Genomic DNA, 21258 nt, shown 5'->3' with positions numbered 1-21258 from the left:
TCCACAACGCTGGACTGGGCGAATTATAAAGTGTGGACTGTGTCCTGCAATGATAATACCCTGCACTGTTGAATCTGATAATGTTGGCTATGCCCTGTAACAGTGAACCCTGCCATGTTGGTTACAACCTGCACTAATAAATCCTGTTATGTGGGCTATATCCTACATTAGTGAACACAACAGCAAGGGGTACCGCCTGAAAATGCTGAATCCTGGCACACTGGCTACATCCTGTACTAGTGAATCGTACCAAGTGATTATGCCCTTCACGGACACCATCTCATGACTGGTGTTTCTGCAAAATTATGTCAACACTGTGCTTGAAACAGACAGAATGCCTTATGAGCAGACTGATTATGCTTTCTTTTTTATGTATACCCCCTGCCACCCCTGCCTGCACCTACTGACCATAAAGCCTCCACCAAATGGCTTCAGACCATTTGTCCTCCATACTACAGATGCACCTAGTACAGTGTGAGAGGAATGGGAGCAATCCAGCTGGGCAGTCAAAGTGGCAGCTATGAGGGATACTTGTGCCCTCACTGGCATACCAACAACTAAGGACATTCTATATGCCCTAACTCCACACACTCCTGTGGTGATGTGGACATATGCATCATCAGAGGGATTACAACACCCCACTATCTGTGCATGCACACAACTCACACCTTAACAAGTGTTACTGTCACTGGCTTGGGTGGTTGTAGCCCACGTCCTCCTTGATTCTGGGTTTCTGCTCAGCAGCAGGGACAGACATTTGGGAAGCACTGTACCCTATTCTCCAGGATGGGTGAGCTTAATACAGATTACCCCCATCCTCTGCTACCTTCCACTTCCAGTGCCTGGGTTGTTACCTGAACTGGAGGTCAGCTGTGTCACAGTAAGAGCAACACCCTTCTACAAAGCAAAGCCGGGTTTAGTCTGACTATATTTTTTAAGCATTATTTTCTAAATCACTTGTCCAAGTGAAGGCTGTGGTGAAAGAAAGCCCTCTTACTCTATCACCAACAACAGTTTCCATTTCATTCTGATGGATCCCCAGGTGATTTCAAAGAAGACAAAAGACATAACCCTCTCTGATGTGACCTGAGTCTGCATCAGGGTCTCCTTTAAGTGGGCTGTGTCTAGCACACTTATCCATGGAAGTCACCCAGTGGATATCTTTACAAGGTGTCCAAACCCTCTCAACTGACTCCTCTCAATACTAGAGCACTGGATATAATCTATGGACCTCCTGGAATGCCAAGCTCCTCAATGCTACAGAGTGGGACCTCACCCTGGGCTGCAAAGTAATTATTTTGGCTGCCTGCATTCTAAATCCCATCCTTTCAGTCACTAACCAAAACTCATGACAAAGGGTCTGAATGCAAAAGCTTCATCTCTCAACTCCACTCTTGCCTTTTAAACTACAGTCCAGTACAATGCCTACTATACTAATGTTACTGCAAAAACTCACTAGTGAATGTCCCAACCCAGTTTTATCCTCACGCTGGAGCAAATACCAGGTATAATAAATTCAACCACCTAACAGAGTTGCTACCTCCTCACCTGGGAAATGCACTCTGCTTATCCAGAACGGAACCATGGCTTCTGATTTGAAGGTGCTGAATTTCAGTCCAGTCACTTCACACACAGCAGTATATCACTCCAACTGCTCAAATTTCAAGAGAACACCACATCAAATCTTAGCAGCAGCTGATGAGGTCAGGTCACATGAAACAAAAATTTGTCACTGCAACATGTATACAGAAAAGATGGAAACAAGTGCCCTACCTAAACTTAGCTGTTTCTGGCTCCATCTCTAACAATTCACGTACTGGAGATCGAGGAACATTAGCAGAAAACTTCTCTGTAGGAATATAAAAACATATTTTATTAAGTTATTTTTCCAAAACACAATGTAAATTTTAAAAGGGACTTCAATTAGGACAGAATTAATTACCTATCAGTGGCCTCATCATGGGGTAGTACACCTGCCAAACTGTTTCCAAGGACATACTACTATCCATGTAAACTGCACCCGCAAGAGACTCAAATATGTCTCCCATAGCCTTCGGAACTTCAATATCTTCCTCTTTTTCCTCATCTTCCTCAGATCTCCGCAGCTGTAGACAAGAAATCAGAAATCACTGGATTTCTACTGGAACACAAGTTGTAAATATTACTACTTTTTCACATCATGTACAGATTTGTCAAAGGAGGACTTTTTTAACAATTGCACATTTTCAACCTTTACATTACGCCCTGCACTGGTGAATCTTGAAATACGTGCTCTACCGTGTGTTGGTGAATACAGAAATACTGGCTATGCCCTCCAATGGTGAATCCTGCACGTAATTAAACACTGGCTATGCCCTCCAATTGTGATGCCTCCATGTAATGAAACACTGCCTATGCCCTCCAATGGTGACTCCTGCATGTAATCAAACACTGGCTATGCCCTCCAATGGTGAATCCTGCATGCAATTAAACACTGGCTATGCCCTCCAATGGTGAATCCTGCACGTAATTAAACACTGGCTATGCCCTCCAATGGTGAATCCTGCATGAAATTAACACTGGCTTTGCTCTCCAATGGTGAATCCTGCATGTAAGTAAACACTGGCTATACCCTCCAGTGGCGAATCCTGCATGTAATTACACCCTGCACTGATGAATCTTGACATGCGTGCTCTGTCTTGGTGAATACAGACACATTGGCTATGCCCTCCAAAGGTGAATCCTGCACGTAATTAAACACTGGCTATGCCCTCCAATGGTGAATGCCGCATGAAATTAAACACTGGCTATGCCCTCCAATGGTGAATCCTGCACGTAATTAAACACTAGCTATGACCTCCAGTGGCGAATCTTGCATGTAATTATGCCCTGCACTGATGAATCTTGACATGCGTGCTCTATCCTGTCTTGGTGAATACAGAAACACTGGTTATGCCCTCCAATGGTGAATCCTGCACATAATTAAACACTGGCTATACCCTCCAATGGTGAATCCTGCACGTAATTAACACTGGCTATACTCTCCAATGGTGAATCCTGCATGTATGCCCTCCAGTGGCGAATCATGCATGTAATTACACCCTGCACTGATGCATCTTGACATGCGTGCTCTATCCTGTCTTGGTGAATATAGAAACACTGGCTATGCCCTCCAATGGTGAATCCTGCACGTAATTAAACACTGGCTATGCACTCCAATGGTGACTCCTGCAAGGTAATTAAACATTGGCTATGCCCTCCAATGGTGAATCCTGCATGTAATTAAACACTGCCTATGGCCTCCAATGAGTGAATTCTGCATGTAATTAAACACTGGCTATGCCCTCGTAATTAAACACTGGCTATGCCCTCCAGTGGTGACTCCTGCACGTAATTATGCCCTGCACTGATGAATCTTGACATGTGTGCTCTGTGTTGCTGAATACAGAAACACTGGCTATGCCCTCCAATGGTGAATCCTGCACATAATTAAATACTGGCTATGCCCTCCAATGGTGAATTCTGCACGTAATTAAACACTGGCTATGCCCTCCAATGGTGAATCCTGCATGTAATTAAACACTAGCTATGCCCTCCAATGGTGAATCCTGCACGTAATCAAACACTGGCTATGCCCTCCAATGGTGAATCCTGCACGTAATCAAACACTGGCTATGCCCTCCAATGGTGAATCCTGCACGTAATCAAACACTGGCTATGCCCTCCAATGGTGAATCCTGCACATAATCAAACACTGGCTCTGCCCTCCAATGGTGAATCCTGCATGTAATCAAACACTGGCTATGTCCTGCAATGGTGAATCCTGCATGTAATTAAACACTGGCTATGCCCTCCAATGGTGAATCCTGCACGTAATTAAACACTGGCTATGCCCTCCAATGGTGAATCCTGCATGTAATTAAACACAGGCTATGCCCTCCAATGGTGAATTCTGCATGTAATTAAACACTGGCTATGCCCCCCAATGGTGAATCCTGCACATAATTAAACACTGGCTATGCCCTCCAATGGCGAATTCTGCATGTAATTAAACACTGGCTATGCCATCCAATGGTGACTCCTGCACGTAATTATGCCCTGCACTGATGAATCTTGACATGTGTGCTCTGTGTTGCTGCATGCAGAAACATTGGCTATGCCCCCCAATGGTGAATCCTGCACGTAGTTAAACACTGGCTATGCCCTCCAAAGGTGAATCCTGCACATAATTAAACACTGGCTATGCCCTCCAATGGTGAATCCCGCATGAAATTAAACACTGGCTATGCCCTCCAATGGTGAATCCTGCACGTAATTAAACACTAGCTATGACCTCCAGTGGCGAATCCTGCATGTAATTACACCCTGCACTGATGAATCTTGACATGCGTGCTCTATCCTGTCTTGGTGAATACATAAACACTGGTTATGCCCTCCAATGGTGAATCCTGCACGTAATTAAACACTGGCTATGCCCTCCAATGGTGAATCCTGCATGAAATTAACACTGGCTTTGCTCTCCAATGGTGAATCCTGCATGTAATTAAACACTGGCTATACCCTCCAGTGGCGAATCCTGCATGTAATTACACCCTGCACTGATGAATCTTGACATGCGTGCTCTGTCTTGGTGAATACAGACACATTGGCTATGCCCTCCAAAGGTGAATCCTGCATGGAATTAAACACTGGCTATGCCCTCCAATGGTGAATCCCGCATGAAATTAAACACTGGCTATGCCCTCCAATGGTGAATCCTGCACGTAATTAAACACTAGCTATGACCTCCAGTGGCGAATCCTGCATGTAATTATGCCCTGCACTGACGAATCTTGACATGCGTGCTCTATCCTGTCTTGGTGAATACAGAAACACTGGTTATGCCCTCCAATGGTGAATCCTGCACATAATTAAACACTGGCTATACCCTCCAATGGTGAATCCTGCACGTAATTAACACTGGCTATACCCTCCAATAGTGAATCCTGCATGTATGCCCTCCAGTGGCGAATCATGCATGTAATTACACCCTGCACTGATGCATCTTGACATGCGTGCTCTATCCTGTCTTGGTGAATACAGAAACACTGGCTATGCCCTCCAATGGTGAATCCTGCACGTAATTAAACACTGGCTATGCACTCCAATGGTGACTCCTGCAAGGTAATTAAACATTGGCTATGCCCTCCAATGGTGAATCCTGCATGTAATTAAACACTGCCTATGGCCTCCAATGAGTGAATTCTGCATGTAATTAAACACTGGCTATGCCCTCCAATGGTGAATCCTGCATGTAATTAAACACTGGCTATGCCCTCCAGTGGTGACTCCTGCACGTAAGTATGCCCTGCACTGATGAATCTTGACATGTGTGCTCTGTGTTGCTGAATACAGAAACACTGGCTACGCCCTCCAATGGTGAATCCTGCACATAATTAAATACTGGCTATGCCCTCCAATGGTGAATTCTGCACATAATTAAACACTGGCTATGCCCTCCAATGGTGAATCCTGCATGTAATTAAACACTAGCTATGCCCTCCAATGGTGAATCCTGCACGTAATCAAACACTGGCTATGCCCTCCAATGGTGAATCCTGCACGTAATCAAACACTGGCTATGCCCTCCAATGGTGAATCCTGCACGTAATCAAACACTGGCTATGCCCTCCAATGGTGAATCCTGCACATAATCAAACACTGGCTCTGCCCTCCAATGGTGAATCCTGCATGTAATCAAACACTGGCTATGTCCTGCAATGGTGAATCCTGCATGTAATTAAACACTGGCTATGCCCACCAATGGTGAATCCTGCACGTAATTAAACACTGGCTATGCCCTCCAATGGTGAATCCTGCATGTAATTAAACACAGGCTATGCCCTCCAATGGTGAATTCTGCATGTAATTAAACACTGGCTATGCCCCCCAATGGTGAATCCTGCACATAATTAAACACTGGCTATGCCCTCCAATGGTGAATTCTGCATGTAATTAAACACTGGCTATGCCCTCCAATGGTGACTCCTGCACGTAATTATGCCCTGCACTGATGAATCTTGACATGTGTGCTCTGTGTTGCTGCATACAGAAACACTGGCTATGCCCTCCAATGGTGAATCCTGCACGTAGTTAAACACTGGCTATGCCCTCCAATGGTGAATCCTGCACGTAATTAAACACTGGCTATGCCCTCCAATGGTGAATCCTGCACGTAGTTAAACACTGGCTATGCCCTCCAATGGTGTATCCTGCACGTAATCAAACACTGGCTATGCCCTCCAATGGTGAATCCTGCACGTAATCAAACACTGGCTATGCCCTCCAATGGTGAATCCTGCACGTAATCAAACACTGGCTATGCCCTCCCAATGGTGAATCCTGCACATAATCAAACACTGGCTCTGCCCTCCAATGGTGAATCCTGCATGTAATCAAACACTGGCTATGTCCTGCAATGGTGAATCCTGCATGTAATTAAACACTGGCTATGTCCTGCAATGGTGAATCCTGCATGTAATTAAACACTGGCTATGCCCTCCAATGGTGAATCCTGCATGTAAATACACACAGGCTATGCCCTCCAATGGTGAATTCTGCATGTAATTAAACACTGGCTATGCCCCCCAATGGTGAATCCTGCACATAATTAAACACTGGCTATGCCCTCCAATGGTGAATTCTGCATGTAATTAAACACTGGCTATGCCCTCCAATGGTGACTCCTGCACGTAATTATGCCCTGCACTGATGAATCTTGACATGTGTGCTCTGTGTTGCTGCATACAGAAACACTGGCTATGCCCTCCAATGGTGAATCCTGCACGTAGTTAAACACTGGCTATGCCCTCCAATGGTGAATCCTGCACGTAATTAAACACTGGCTATGCCCTCCAATGGTGAATCCTGCACGTAGTTAAACACTGGCTATGCCCTCCAATGGTGAATCCTGCACGTAATCAAACACTGGCTATGCCCTCCAATGGTGAATCCTGCACGTAATCAAACACTGGCTATGCCCTCCAATGGTGAATCCTGCACGTAATCAAACACTGGCTATGTCCTGCAATGGTGAATCCTGCATGTAATTAAACACTGGCTATGTCCTGCAATGGTGAATCCTGCATGTAATTAAACACTGGCTATGCCCTCCAATGGTGAATCCTGCATGTAATTAAACACTGCCTATGGCCTCCAATGAGGGAATCCTGCATGTAATTAAACACTGGCTATGCACTCCAATGGTGACTCCTGCAATGTAATTAAACACTGGCTATGCCCTCCAATGGTGAATCCTGCATGTATTTAAACACTGGCTATGCCCTCCAATGGTGAATTCTGCATGTAATTAAACACTGGCTATGCCCCCCAATGGTGAATCCTGCATGTAATTAAACACTGGCTATGCCCCCCAATGGTGAATCCTGCACATAATTAAACACTGGCTATGCCCTCCAATGGTGAATTCTGCATGTAATTAAACACTGGCTATGCCCTCCAATGGTGACTCCTGCACATAATTATGCCCTGCACTGATGAATCTTGACATGTGTGCTCTGTGTTGCTGAATATGGAAACACTGGCTATGCCCTCCAATGGTGAATCCTGCACATAATTTAACACTGGCTATCCCCTCCAATGGTGAATCATGCACATAATTACACACTGGCTATGCCCACCAATGGTGAATCCTGCACGTAATTAAACACTGGCTATGCCCTCCAATGGCGAATCCTGCACATAATCAAACACTGGCTATGTCCTGCAATGGTGAATCCTGCATGTAATTAAACACTGGCTATGTCCCCCAGTGGTGAATTCTGCATGTAATTAAACACTGGCTATGCCCTCCAATGGTGAATCCTGCATGTAATTAAACACTGGCTATGCCCTCCAATGGTGACTCCTGCATGTAATTATGCCCTGCACTGATGAATCTTGACATGTGTGCTCTGTTTTGCTGAATACAGAAACACTGGCTATGCCCTCCAATGGTGAATCCTGCACATAAATAAACACTGGCTATGCCCTCCAATGGTGAATCCTGCATGTAATCAAACACTGGCTATGTCCTGCAATGGTGAATTCTGCATGTAATTAAACACTGGCTATGTCACCCAGTGGTGACTCCTGCATGTAATTAAACACTGGCTATGTCCCCCAGTGGTGAATCCTGCACGTAATTAAACACTGGCGATGTCCCCCATCAGTGCTCTTGAATGTTATTTCTGCAGGATGAAGTCAACACTGGTACATGAAACGTGGGTGAAATATCTACAGAACAGACTGATCATGTTTTCCTTTCATCTGTATCCTCTCCATGCCTGATGACCATCAAGCGTCCCTCAGTGGGACTCGGACCATTCAACCTCCATACCAGATGTACCCAGTGCAGCATGTGAAGAATGGCAGCTGTCCAGAGGGGATGGCATACGATGACCGGCACTTTTAACCTCACTGGCATCCCAAGAAATGAAGGCATTTCCAATGACCTAACACCATACCCAGGGCTGACGTGAGTATGTGCTTTACCACAGCCACTACCTACAAACACTATCTGTGCATGCAGAAGAGAGTCAGCAGGATTCAGTATCTTGTTAAAAATTTCACAAATACCTACCTGAAGCAACAGGCAATTAGGAATTCACAAATTTTTAAACTAAGACATAGCTGTATGTGTTGAAAGAGGACCAAAGCAATGAGCTTGAAATGCATGTGCAACACTGATACTCAAAGGCAAACTTGGACTTAATCCAAATCACCTCCCAGGAAGAAAAATGAACCCAGTTAATCTTAAAAGGGGCAAGGACCAAACCTGAATACCTCCAAAGGGTTTCCATAAAGCACTGCATGCATGCACTACAGCTCTGCTTTATGTATGGTTTAAGGAAATGTGGGTCTTACTGCTAAAAGGATGAAATAATGACAATACGTGCGACAGTGATGATGCACATACAGCACACTTCAGTAGTGGATACTTAAAGTATTGGTGAGATGCTTTATGCAAAAGAACTGTGCACAGCAGGAGATGGTTAACCAAGTATTAATGCACATCCTGGGTGCACTGTGTCAAACAAGCTGGAACCTATGTCACGAAGTGTGAATTAAATGTGCATTCATTTGCAATAAACATTCACCGTGGCATGAATCATTCCACTTATAGAATGATGAATATCACCTTTACAATGAAAAATGTGAAATATGCATCAATAAAAAATAAATAAATAAGAAAATCAGATCCTTTTTATTATGTTAATCTGCTTATGAATGTACATCAAACTAAACTGCTCAATTCTACTTTCACATTTTATATAAAACTACGAGTTTCTTAATAAATTGTTTAAAGCATACCATGGAAAAGATTTCTTACACACTACAAAATACACAGTACAAAAATTACTAGTTTTAGAGTTTACACACATGAATATAAAGATTAAAAGGTCATGTTCAGACCACAGTACAATGTAGTCAATACAAACTCTCAAACTCAAAAGTAGTACATCCAACAATGCAAATTCCACATATTGCAAAAGATTAGGTAAAGCTCAGAAGTAATCACTGGCAATAGTATGATATATCCATTCATATTAACAGTATAAATATTTTTTCATTCAAATGCATCGTTTCATTTCTTTAGGTACCTAGACTGTACAATCAAACAACAGAAAAGTAAACTTCCAACAGTAAAAATCAAAAACTGAAATGGAATAAATAAATAATAAACTGAGAATATGAAAAAAATGTCTTTGCAAGTTCAGAACCTCAACAAATGACAGAACCTTAGGGACTTCTGGAATAAGGCCTCAGTACCCCACACCCATAACACGGAAGGTAAACAATTCCCATGACTAAACCTAAGTAAGCAAAACAATGCTTAGCAGATGGCTATATAAAGAGGTCCTGGGAACAAGTAGCAAACCCTCATTTGATAAGACAATTTACATTATGATAAAAAAGGTTTCAAAACATATTCTTGAAAAAAACAAGGAGTGTACAAGGTTTTGAAAGCTGATGTGACAGCAGCCAGTGCAGACCTTGCATCACAGGACTATATGCATGGAGCTAGATATACCAGTTAGACACCTGGATGCAGTGTGTGCCAAGTCCCCCCCCCCACCACCACCATCCAAAAGCCTAAGTAATCAAGGCAGGAAGACAAAGCATACAGCATGGTTACCAGGTTGGATGTGTTTAATTTTGGCAATATTCTTCAGAAAGTAGCACGGAGCCTTTTACAACAGCTAATACTGGGCACAAAGCCCTTTACAACAGCTAATACTGGTTCGTAAACATTAACTTTTCCAAGACATCACTTCAATCACATGCACAAAGAAAGTAATATTTATCCATAAAATATGAGGGGAACGTGGAGAAAGGGAACAGATGCATATGCTGACATGAACCAGTGCTGTTTCTGTACGGCTTAGCTTTTCTCAGTTAAGACCTGTGCACAGAATGTGCCAGCTTCATAGCACAGGTCCTTAAACCCTGAGTGTGGACAGCATCCTGGGAACTGAAGCATACAGTGAATGAAGGCAGGACTCAGGGACTGCTGCCATCTCCCTGTTCTCATGGGGTAGGGTAGGTAGACTGATTCACTGCTGCAATGGTCCCTAGTGGAGACTAAAGCATGTTGGAAACCAGCACAAAAGTGGTAGTGGCACAGAGATCACATGGATGACACAGTGTATTCCTGCCATGGCAACAAGCACTCTGGATCCCCAAGTGGTGGTGTTAGTTTAATATAAAAACTTCCAGGCAGTTCTCTGCCTGGGGACAATTACAGCCCATCTTCAAACTTGAGTGTTCTCATCTATGCAAGGTATGACATCCCCTCTCTGAACCAGTAATCAAGGAGCCTTAATCCTCACCACTGACATTGGTGTGAGATGTCCACTGGACCAAAAACAGATACACACAGTATTTCCAGATGCAGCTGTCTGCATCAAACACAATATCCCTTAAGAGCACACAGGGAACACACTCAGTCTGGGGTCTGGATTTCTCTGTCTCCCTCCAGGTCCCCAATAAAGACTCCTCACTGACACAACTGTAGAGCTGAATCTTCAGCTCAGTGTCCAAGCCAACTCCTACAGCACCCTCTCTGTGAAACCAGTGCTTCATGTCCCTGCTTCAGCAGTTGACACACACTCTTTGATTTGCACACACACACGGGAAAGGCTGGCACAGATTTACTAGCTATGCCCCCTTCTGCCAAAATTTTAAGGGAGTTACTGCCACCAGACACTCCAAAGCCAGCTACTCTAAGGCTTTTACAAGGGTACTCAATTATAGTGAGTGAAAGTAATACAAATGCAAATGGTAGTGTTTTGACCAATGCAGTAAGGCTTTCAGGAGTGACAACAGTCACCACATAGATACAAGTACTCTCAAAGGTTCAAATATTCTCAAAAAGACCAGCCACAATGTAAAGTTTAAATATATTTAATAATAAATAACAAAATAACATGAAAAGGCAGCAACTGACAAACACCAGAGTTTCAATCACAGGAAATAATTAAAATAACACAGATGAATAGACTCACACAGATACAGAAAAACAGTACTTAACTAATCTCACTCTATTTTCCTGACTGATCTAAAGAATTATTATTCCCTGGTTCACTTACTAGAGCAAGGTAAGATGAAGTGGGTGAGAGATCCTTCTATGTCATGTTCCAAGAAACTCATCTAGTACTTGAAAACATAATTTCAGTGATGGATTACAGAATGACATCACATACATCTCGTCATCTGAATTCTGGTTCTCATGCTATTCCCTTGACTAGAAGCTGCCAGGATTTAGCGCATAGGTGTCAGTAATACACACACACAGAGCTTTGCCAAGATTTGTTGCAACTTCTGGAAGCCAAAAAACAATTTCAAACTTCTACCCTTCCAGAGTGGCACTGCTAAAGGCAATACAGAAGGCCTCCTAGCACTTGTTTTCACAGACATTCTGTCTCTGGCTGCAATCAGAACTGTAAGATACATTCTTTATGGTCTAAATTAAGTAATTAATTTAATTTCTTACTATTTTTCAAAGTTGGCTGGACTGAGATTAACCTCTTCTCTTCCAGTATATTCTGTTAAAACATATACATTTCATCAGTTACAATACAGTCAGGACCTGCTGTTGGTACATTTTTAACAGAAACAGCTTTACAAATCAGTTTGATATACAAATGACATACAATTCTTTACGAAATTCCAGCAAGCTGTGCTGGCATACTTTGCACATCCACTGCCCTACTTCTCCTGGCATAGGTGACAAAACCGCACATCGTCACAGCAGGTTAAAGGGGACCCTCAGGCTGCTGCAACAAAGGCAGTCCTGGCATTAGGTGTGGTGTGACAGGGGGACATGGATGGAGGGCTCATGATGGCTGCCTAGATACCGGCCCCTAAGATGGACTGTACTCTCATCATGGATGACTGGGTACTGGCACCCTAGGGATGGCTCTGGTATGACTTCTAGACCTATGGAAGGAAGCAGATGGTTAAGGTATATGAGGGAAACAGATCCACAAGGTAAAAAGGCACTTATTGAACTATAAAGGAAGATGTCTTCAACAGTACATAAAATCTAGCAAAGGCTTAAGAAAACTTGAAAGGCATTGCTGGATATCAATTTTGTAACACCGGTAGAGGATAATGACATCTTTTATGGTCTTACTAAGAGACAGCAAGTACAATAAAAATGAATGTTACCAAAATCAAATCCTGTGGAACACTGCAAGCCAACATCTGCCTTCTGTAGGAATTAACTCAAACTATGTGCTAAGTGCAACCTTAACATATGAAACTTGCCCTTGTCTAATGCTTATGTTATAGCCTCTGGGTCCTCAGACTCTTTACAGACACCTAAATGAGATGAAGTACAATCCTCCATTAATGTTAGCAGCAAGCTCGTATAGCTCTATATGTGCTAAAGTGTGAAATGTGTGCATAACACACACACACAGCAACAGGGATTTGGTGCATGATTGCATGCCTGCTGAGGGTAACATCTGTGTATGAGAGGCTGGTATAACGCTTGGCAGTTGTAAAAGGCTGTATTTCATACACACGCACGCGCACGCGCACACACACACACACACACACACACACACACACACACACATACATACATACACACACATACATACATACATACATACACACACACACACACACACACACACACACACACACACACACACACACACACACACACACACACACACACAGTGCAACAAGGATTTGGTGCCTGACCACATGCCTGCTGAGGGTAGCACCTGCGTATGAGAGGCTGGTATAAGGCCAGGCAGTCGGACACGGCTGTATTTCTCAAGGGTTTATCCTCCACCTCTTTTTAACAATCCATTAGAGACCAAATTCATGTCATGGGCCTTACAGCTCAAACACTAGTGCACGATGACCTGAAGGACCTTGTCTGCTTTTGTCACCAGACCCTGCTGCCACAAGAGATGGAGAATGCCTACCCTTGAATGTCATGAACTTGGGACCAAGTGACATGCCACAGGATCAGGGAAATCACTACAGAGCTCTACCTGAATAATGTCAGTGTTTATATCCCAATGCAATACCTCTACCACAGGGAACTTGGGACACACTTCCTATCACGCAGCTCTTCTTTAAGGCTATTGAAAAGCAATTTGGACCAATGGATGAGAAAACGCAAATTCACTTATGGATTTTCACCTGTGGCTCTCATGTACATGGGCAGTCTGTAGATGTTCTAAAGCACAGACACATATTAAAGCCTTTCCAGCCTATGGGCATTGCTAACTGGGGCAAGAATGGCTCTAGGACTGTTAGCTTAGCAACCTCCCATGATCCTATAGGCTTCTCTTCATTGTATTAATTTCAATTTGTTTACCAGGGTAGAAAATTGATCAAACAATGACCAATTACACGCTCAGCTCAAGTTGCATCATGAAGTAACAAAACAATGTATGGTATCAAATAATGGCTTACATTTACGTAACATCTACAATAACCAATATTACTAACATCAGACACAACAGGCTCTTTACGTTGCATCAAATGATGAACAATCCCACTTTGAACATTATTAATGTTTGGTACACGTTACTTCTCGGACTGTGCTGTCTGCTGATATGTCTTTAACAAGGGTTTGAATTTTGTCCCTATAGCAATGGTATCTGAAGTTCAGCTAGTTAAAGGTGTGAATGAGTTTTGCAGATTGATCAATTTGCAATTATTCTTAAGGATAAAATTGAGCATGACAACGATTTTAAATTTAAAGCTTCAAATTGTGTTCCACCCTCTAATAAAGTCTGCTGGAGTCTTTGAAACAAAAAATTTTGATTAAAGAATTGCATTTTAAATAGTAAAACCAGTTTAGTAAATTTAATAATTTGACAAAGGTTCAGAGACTATCGATGCAAGCATTACGAGTAAATTCTGATGTAATGATTAACAAAGCTGATAAAGGTAGTGTGGTAATTATCTGGGATGGTGAACTGTATCATAAAGAAGCCTTAGCAGAACTATTGGATGTTAAATTCTACTGTACACCTGTGCTGGATCCCACTTTAAAATTTACGGATGAAATTGATATTTTTTTTTAATTGGCATATGAAGCATGAATTATTTCTAAAAAAACATTATGGCATTTGCATATTAATGATATGTTGCAAAAAATACATAAGGATGTAGGATCCCCCTCGCAAGACCAATAGTCTCAAAGAAAGGTTCCCTGATTGAACCCCTTTCTGATTTTCTTACAAAATATCTAAAAAACATTACCCCTTGTATGACTACATTTAAAAGATACAACTCAGTTTTTATAACTGATGATTGCCAAATGAAACCTAATTGGCACATGATAACTTTGGATGTGAAATTGTATACAAATATACCTCACAGAGCTGAGCTAATAGCTGGGAAACACTGGTTGAAAGTAGTGGAACTACACTCCCTATGCTTGAAAAAACATGTTTTGATGATTTTTTTTTTATTGCCAGCAAGATTATTTACAGGTAAAAAGTACAGCTATAGGGACTTCAATTGTCCTAATTTATGCAGATTTATTTGAGATTTATTTTAAGCACATTACAGATACTTTGAATGAAATTTGAATTTTATTGCAACCCTTCCTGTATCGTGACACTTACCCTAAATTATAAAATTGTGTATATATTAACTTGTGTATGAATTTTGTGTACCCTTCATTTATTGTAATAACTATCGTTCATAAACATGGAGCTTTTCTTCCTGGGCCTCCACTGAAAAAGGACTTGTGTCTAAGTCCAGTGGCGGCTGGTGACTTCAAATCAAAGGGGGGCTGCAGGAGACAGCTGAATATGTGGGGCCAACGGGAAGGGGTGTGTTCAAGTAGAAAAGGGTGGAGCTATGCACAAAACTACAAAAACTGGGACTTTAATCAAATACACTGCCCTGGGTGCCAAACCGTCATTATGAGAGTCCAATCAAAACAAAAAGAAGTGTAAAAGAAAAAATATTTCAATGCATTGGCTAAAGTACAGCTTACTTAATATCTAGACGGAAACAAAAAGATTGTGAGGCATGAAAAAAATTACTTTTTAATTACATTAATGCAATGCTAGTCAAAAACAAGTATAAAAAACCAAGCAGCATTCAAACCACTCCACTTCTTAGTTCTCCTAATCTCCTTGCACTGCAGTTCCAATTACAATTTATATTCAACTTTATAAAAGTACCAAGTAACATGCAGCCAACATGCATTTTCTGAATAACAACAGTATAAAACTATGACAGAAAGCCACAACATTATGCAAAATCAAGGACAGATGAAAAGCCATGACTGTACTTGTGTCTACCTTAGATGGGGGCATACTCCATCTGCACACTTACACTGCATAACTGCTCCTTGCCTTGTTTTGACACATCCAAAGTTACTACATGGGGGAGTGGGGTAAAACAAGTATGTCACAATTTGAAATGTCTCTGGCTGACGATGATGGCCCTGACACATTTGTCATACTCTCAACCTCAGAGCAAGAAATCTGGACAAAGTCATAAATAAAAGTGGGGAAAAAGGGCCCAAAAATAAGGGCATTTTTAAGTATTGCTCTTGCAAACTTAGAAAGTTAATAAAAATAGTAGATCTTGAATTTTATGAAGGGTATGAAATCTGAAGCTCAAACGTCTGCCATTATTTTCTAACTTCAGTCTTTAATGATTTGCCACTGATTTGTCAGAAAACCACAATTTTATGGAAAACAGACCTAAAATGTGATGCAAAAATCTGGATATTCTGTGAAACTCTGTACAAACAGACATGCACACACACACACACACACACACACACACACACACACACACACACACACACACACACACACAGGCTGTTTGCCTCCATGGGTGCTGCTGGCATACATGTACCATGAAAGACAGACTGGTGGGGGCTGCACAGAATGGAATAAGCACAAAGCACACATAAAACCCCAAACTGGAGCATGCAATTTTAAGTGGGAGATTCAGAAACACACTTCACTAGAACACACGGCTGCATGTTTGAAACAATATTAAACAAACTAAATAACAGTTACCATTTATATATTCTGCATCACTTATTTTCTCTCTCTCCTACTCCTGTTTCAGACCTAGTTCCCCTTTACCTACTGTGTCTTCCTTGTGTAGACCCTATGCTTCGCTCCCCACCATGACACAATACGGCACCTACTGTGTCTCTTCCTTGTGTAGACCCTATGCTTCGCTCCACACCATGACACGATACAGCACCTACTGTGTCTTCCTTGTGTAGAGACTATGCTTTGCTCCACACCATGACACGATACAGCACCTGCTGTGTCTTCCTTGTGTAGAGTCAATGCTTCGCTCCACACCATGACACGATACAGCACCTACTGTGTCTTCCTTGTGTAGAGCCTATGCTTCGCTCCACACCATGACATGATACAGCACCTATTGTGTCTTCCTTGTGTAGAGCCTATGCTTCGAGCCACACCATGACACGATACAGCACCTACTGTGTCTTCCTTGTGTAGAGCCTATGCTTCGCTCCACACCATGACACGATACAGCACCTACTGTGTCTTCCTTGTGTAGAGCCTATGCTTCGCTCCACACCATGACATGATACAGCACCTATTGTGTCTTCCTTGTGTAGAGCCTATGCTTCACTCCACACCATGACACGATGCAGCACCTACTGTGTCTTCCTTGTGTAGACCCTATGCTTCGCTCCATACCATGACACGATGCAGCATGTACTGTGTCTTCCTTGTGTAGACCCTATGCTTCGCTCCACACCATGACACGATACAGCACCTACTGTATCTTCCTTGTGTAGACCCTATGCTTCGCTCCACACCATGAAAGGATACAGCACCTACTGTGTGTCTTCCTTGTATAGACCCTATGCTACCCTTCACACCATGACATGATGCAGCACCTACTGTGTCTTCCTTGTGTAGACCCTATGCTTCGCTCCACACCACGACACGATACAGCACCTACTGTGTCTTCCTTGTGTAGCCCTATGCTTTGCTCCACACCATGACACGATACAGCACCTACTGTGTCTTCCTTGTGTAGACCCTATGCTTCGCTCCACACCATGACATGATGCAGCACCTACTGTGTCTTCCTTGTGTAGATCCTATATTTCGCTCCACACCATGACACGATACAGTACCTACTATGTCTTCCTTGTGTAGACCCTATGCTTCGCTCTACACCATGACATGATACACCACCTACTGTGTCTTCCTTGTGTAGACCCTATGCGTTGCTCCACACCATGACATGATACAGCACCTATGTCTTCCTTGTGTAGACCCTATGCTTCGCTCTACACCATGACACGATACAGCACCTACTGTGTCTTCCTTGTGTAGACCTTATGCTTCGCCCCACACCATGACACGAAACAGCACCTACTGTGTCTTCCTTGTGTAGACCCTATGCTTCGCTCCACACCATGACACGATGCAGCACCTACTGTGTCTTCCTTGTGTAAACCCTATGCTTCACTCCACACCATAACATGATACAGCACCTACTGTGTCTTCTTTGTGTAGACCCTATGCTTCGCTCCACACCATGACACGATACACCTCCTACTGTGCCTTCCTTGTGTAGCCCTATGCTTTGCTCCACACCATGACATGATACAGCACCTATTGTGTCTTCCTTGTGTAGAGCCTATGCTTCGAGCCACACCATGACACGATACAGCACCTACTGTGTCTTCCTTGTGTAGACCCTATGCTTCGCTCCATACCATGACACGATGCAGCATGTACTGTGTCTTCCTTGTGTAGACCCTATGCTTCGCTCCACACCATGACACGATACAGCACCTACTGTGTCTTCCTTGTGTAGACCCTATGCTTCGCTCCACACCATGAAAGGATACAGCACCTACTGTGTGTCTTCCTTGTATAGACCCTATGCTACCCTTCAAACCATGACATGATGCAGCACCTACTGTGTCTTCCTTGTGTAGACCCTATGCTTCGCTCCACACCACGACACGATACAGCACCTACTGTGTCTTCCTTGTGTAGCCCTATGCTTTGCTCCACACCATGACACGATACAGCACCTACTGTGTCTTCCTTGTGTAGACCCTATGCTTCGCTCCACACCATGACATGATGCAGCACCTACTGTGTCTTCCTTGTGTAGATCCTATATTTCGCTCCACACCATGACACGATACAGTACCTACTATGTCTTCCTTGTGTAGACCCTATGCTTCGCTCTACACCATGACATGATACACCACCTACTGTGTCTTCCTTGTGTAGACCCTATGCGTTGCTCCACACCATGACATGATACAGCACCTATGTCTTCCTTGTGTAGACCCTATGCTTCGCTCTACACCATGACACGATACAGCACCTACTGTGTCTTCCTTGTGTAGACCTTATGCTTCGCCCCACACCATGACACGAAACAGCACCTACTGTGTCTTCCTTGTGTAGACCCTATGCTTCGCTCCACACCATGACACGATGCAGCACCTACTGTGTCTTCCTTGTGTAAACCCTATGCTTCACTCCACACCATAACATGATACAGCACCTACTGGGTCTTCCTTGTGTAGATCCTATGTTTCGCTCCACACCATGACACGATACAGTACCTACTGTGTGTCTTCCTTGTGTATACCCTATGCTTCCCTCCACACCATGACATGATGCAGCACCTACTGTGTCTTCCTTGTGTAGACCCTATGCTTCGCTCCACACCATGACACGATACACCTCCTACTGTGCCTTCCTTGTGTAGCCCTATGCTTTGCTCCACACCATGACACGATACAGCACCTACTGTGTCTTCCTTGTGTAGACCCTATGCTTCGCTCCACACCATGACACGATGCAGCACCTACTGTGTCTTCTTTGTGTAGACCCTATGCTTCGCTTCACACCATGACACGATACAGCACCTACTATGTCTTCCTTGTGTAGACCCTATGCTTCGCTCTACACCATGACACGATACAGCACCTACTGGGTCTTCCTTGTGTAGACCCTATGCTTCGCTCCACACCATGACACGATACAGCACCTAATGTTTCTTCCTTGTGTAGACCCTATGCTTCGCTCCACACCATGACACGATGCAACACTTACTGTGTCTTTCTTGTGTAGACCCTATGCTTCGCTCCACACCATGACACGATACAGCACCTACTATGTCTTCCTTGTGTAGACCCTATGCTTCGCTCTACACCAGGACACGATACAGCACCTACTGTGTCTTCCTTGTGTAGACCCTATGCTTCGCCCCACACCATGACATGATACAGCACCTACTGTGTCATCCTTGTGTAGACCCTATGCTTCGCTCCACACCATGACACGATGCAGCACCTACTGTGTCTTCCCTGTGTAGACCCTATGCTTTGCTCCACACCATGACACGATACAGCACCTACTGTGTCTTCCTTGTGTAGACCCTATGCTTCGCTCCACACCAGGACACGATGCAGCACCTACTGTGTCTTCCCTGTGTAGACCCTATGCTTTGCTCCACACCATGACACGATACAGCACCTACTGTGTCTTCCTTGTGTAGACCCTATGCTTCGCTCCACACCATGACACGATGCAGCACCTACTGTGTCTTCCTTGTGTAGACCCTATGCTTCGCTCCACACCATGACATGATACAGCACCTACTGTGTCTTCCTTGTGTAGACCCTATGCTTCGCTCCACACCACGACACGATACAGCACCTACTGTGTCATCCTTGTGTAGACCCTATGCTTCGCTCCACACCATGACACGATACAGCACCTACTGTGTCTTCCTTGTGTAGACCCTATGCTTCGCTCCACACCACGACATGATACAGCACCTACTGTGTCTTCCTTGTGTAGACCCTATGCTTCGCTCCACACCATGACATGATGCAGCACCTACTGTGTCTTCCTTGTGTAGACCCTATGCTTCGCTCCACACCATGACATGATGCAGCACCTACTGTGTCTTCCTTGTGTAGACCCTATGCTTCGCTCCACACCATGACACGATGCAGCACCTACTGTGTCTTCCTTGTGTAGACCCTATGCTTCGCTCCACACCATGACACGATACAGCACCTACTGTGTCTTCCTTGTGTAGACCCTATGCTTCGCTCCACACCATGACACGATGCAGCACCTACTGTGTCTTCCTTGTGTAGACCCTATGCTTCGCTCCACACCATGACACGATACAGCACCTACTGTGACTTCCTTGTGTAGACCCTATGCTTCGCTCCACACCATGACACGATACAGTACCTACTATGTCTTCCTTGTGTAGACCCTATGCTTCGCTCCACACCATGACACGATGCAGCACCTACTGTGTCTTCCTTGTGTAGACCCTATGCTTCGCTCCACACCATGACACGATGCAGCACCTACTGTGTCTTCCCTGTGTAGACCCTATGCTTCGCTCCACACCATGACACGATGCAGCACCTACTGTGTCTTCCCTGTGTAGACCCTATGCTTCGCTCCGCACCACGACACGATGCAGCATTTATGCATTTTGAGTTTCCTTTACCTATTAATCCTCCCGTCATCTGCTCTGCCAACTCTTTTGCAGTGCACCCTTGCAGCTTGCTCCGTGCCTACACGTTTTATGGACTAAAGCTGTCTCTGGCCACCAAGAGTCCCCCCCACACACTCACACATGCAGGCTTTGGCTTGCAAGCAGTGCTACTGCTGCTCACCTGGCTTAGGTACTTCTCTCTGCCTGGGATAGAAGAGTTAAGGTAACCCAAACTGTAGAGTTTAG

At 43.9% G+C, this 21258-nt stretch overlaps 1 protein-coding gene across 1 annotated transcript in view; it reads right to left on the bottom strand.

Moving 5' to 3' along the window:
* The window catches only part of DICER1 (dicer 1, ribonuclease III), a gene marked incomplete in the record, with an annotated part of 1877097 nt that overhangs the window by 51204 nt on the left and 1804635 nt on the right, over positions 1 to 21258 (bottom strand). The window contains 2 exon segments of the mRNA XM_044074618.1: positions 1774 to 1849; positions 1943 to 2105. Of these exon segments, the coding sequence (XP_043930553.1) occupies positions 1774 to 1849; positions 1943 to 2105 (239 nt within the window).

Source organism: Protopterus annectens, chromosome 6.part0, assembly GCF_019279795.1.
Source record: "Protopterus annectens isolate FY-2018-M chromosome 6.part0, PAN1.0, whole genome shotgun sequence".
Classification (NCBI taxonomy): Eukaryota; Metazoa; Chordata; order Ceratodontiformes; family Protopteridae; genus Protopterus; species Protopterus annectens.
This window is presented reverse-complemented; position numbering and strand designations above follow the sequence as displayed.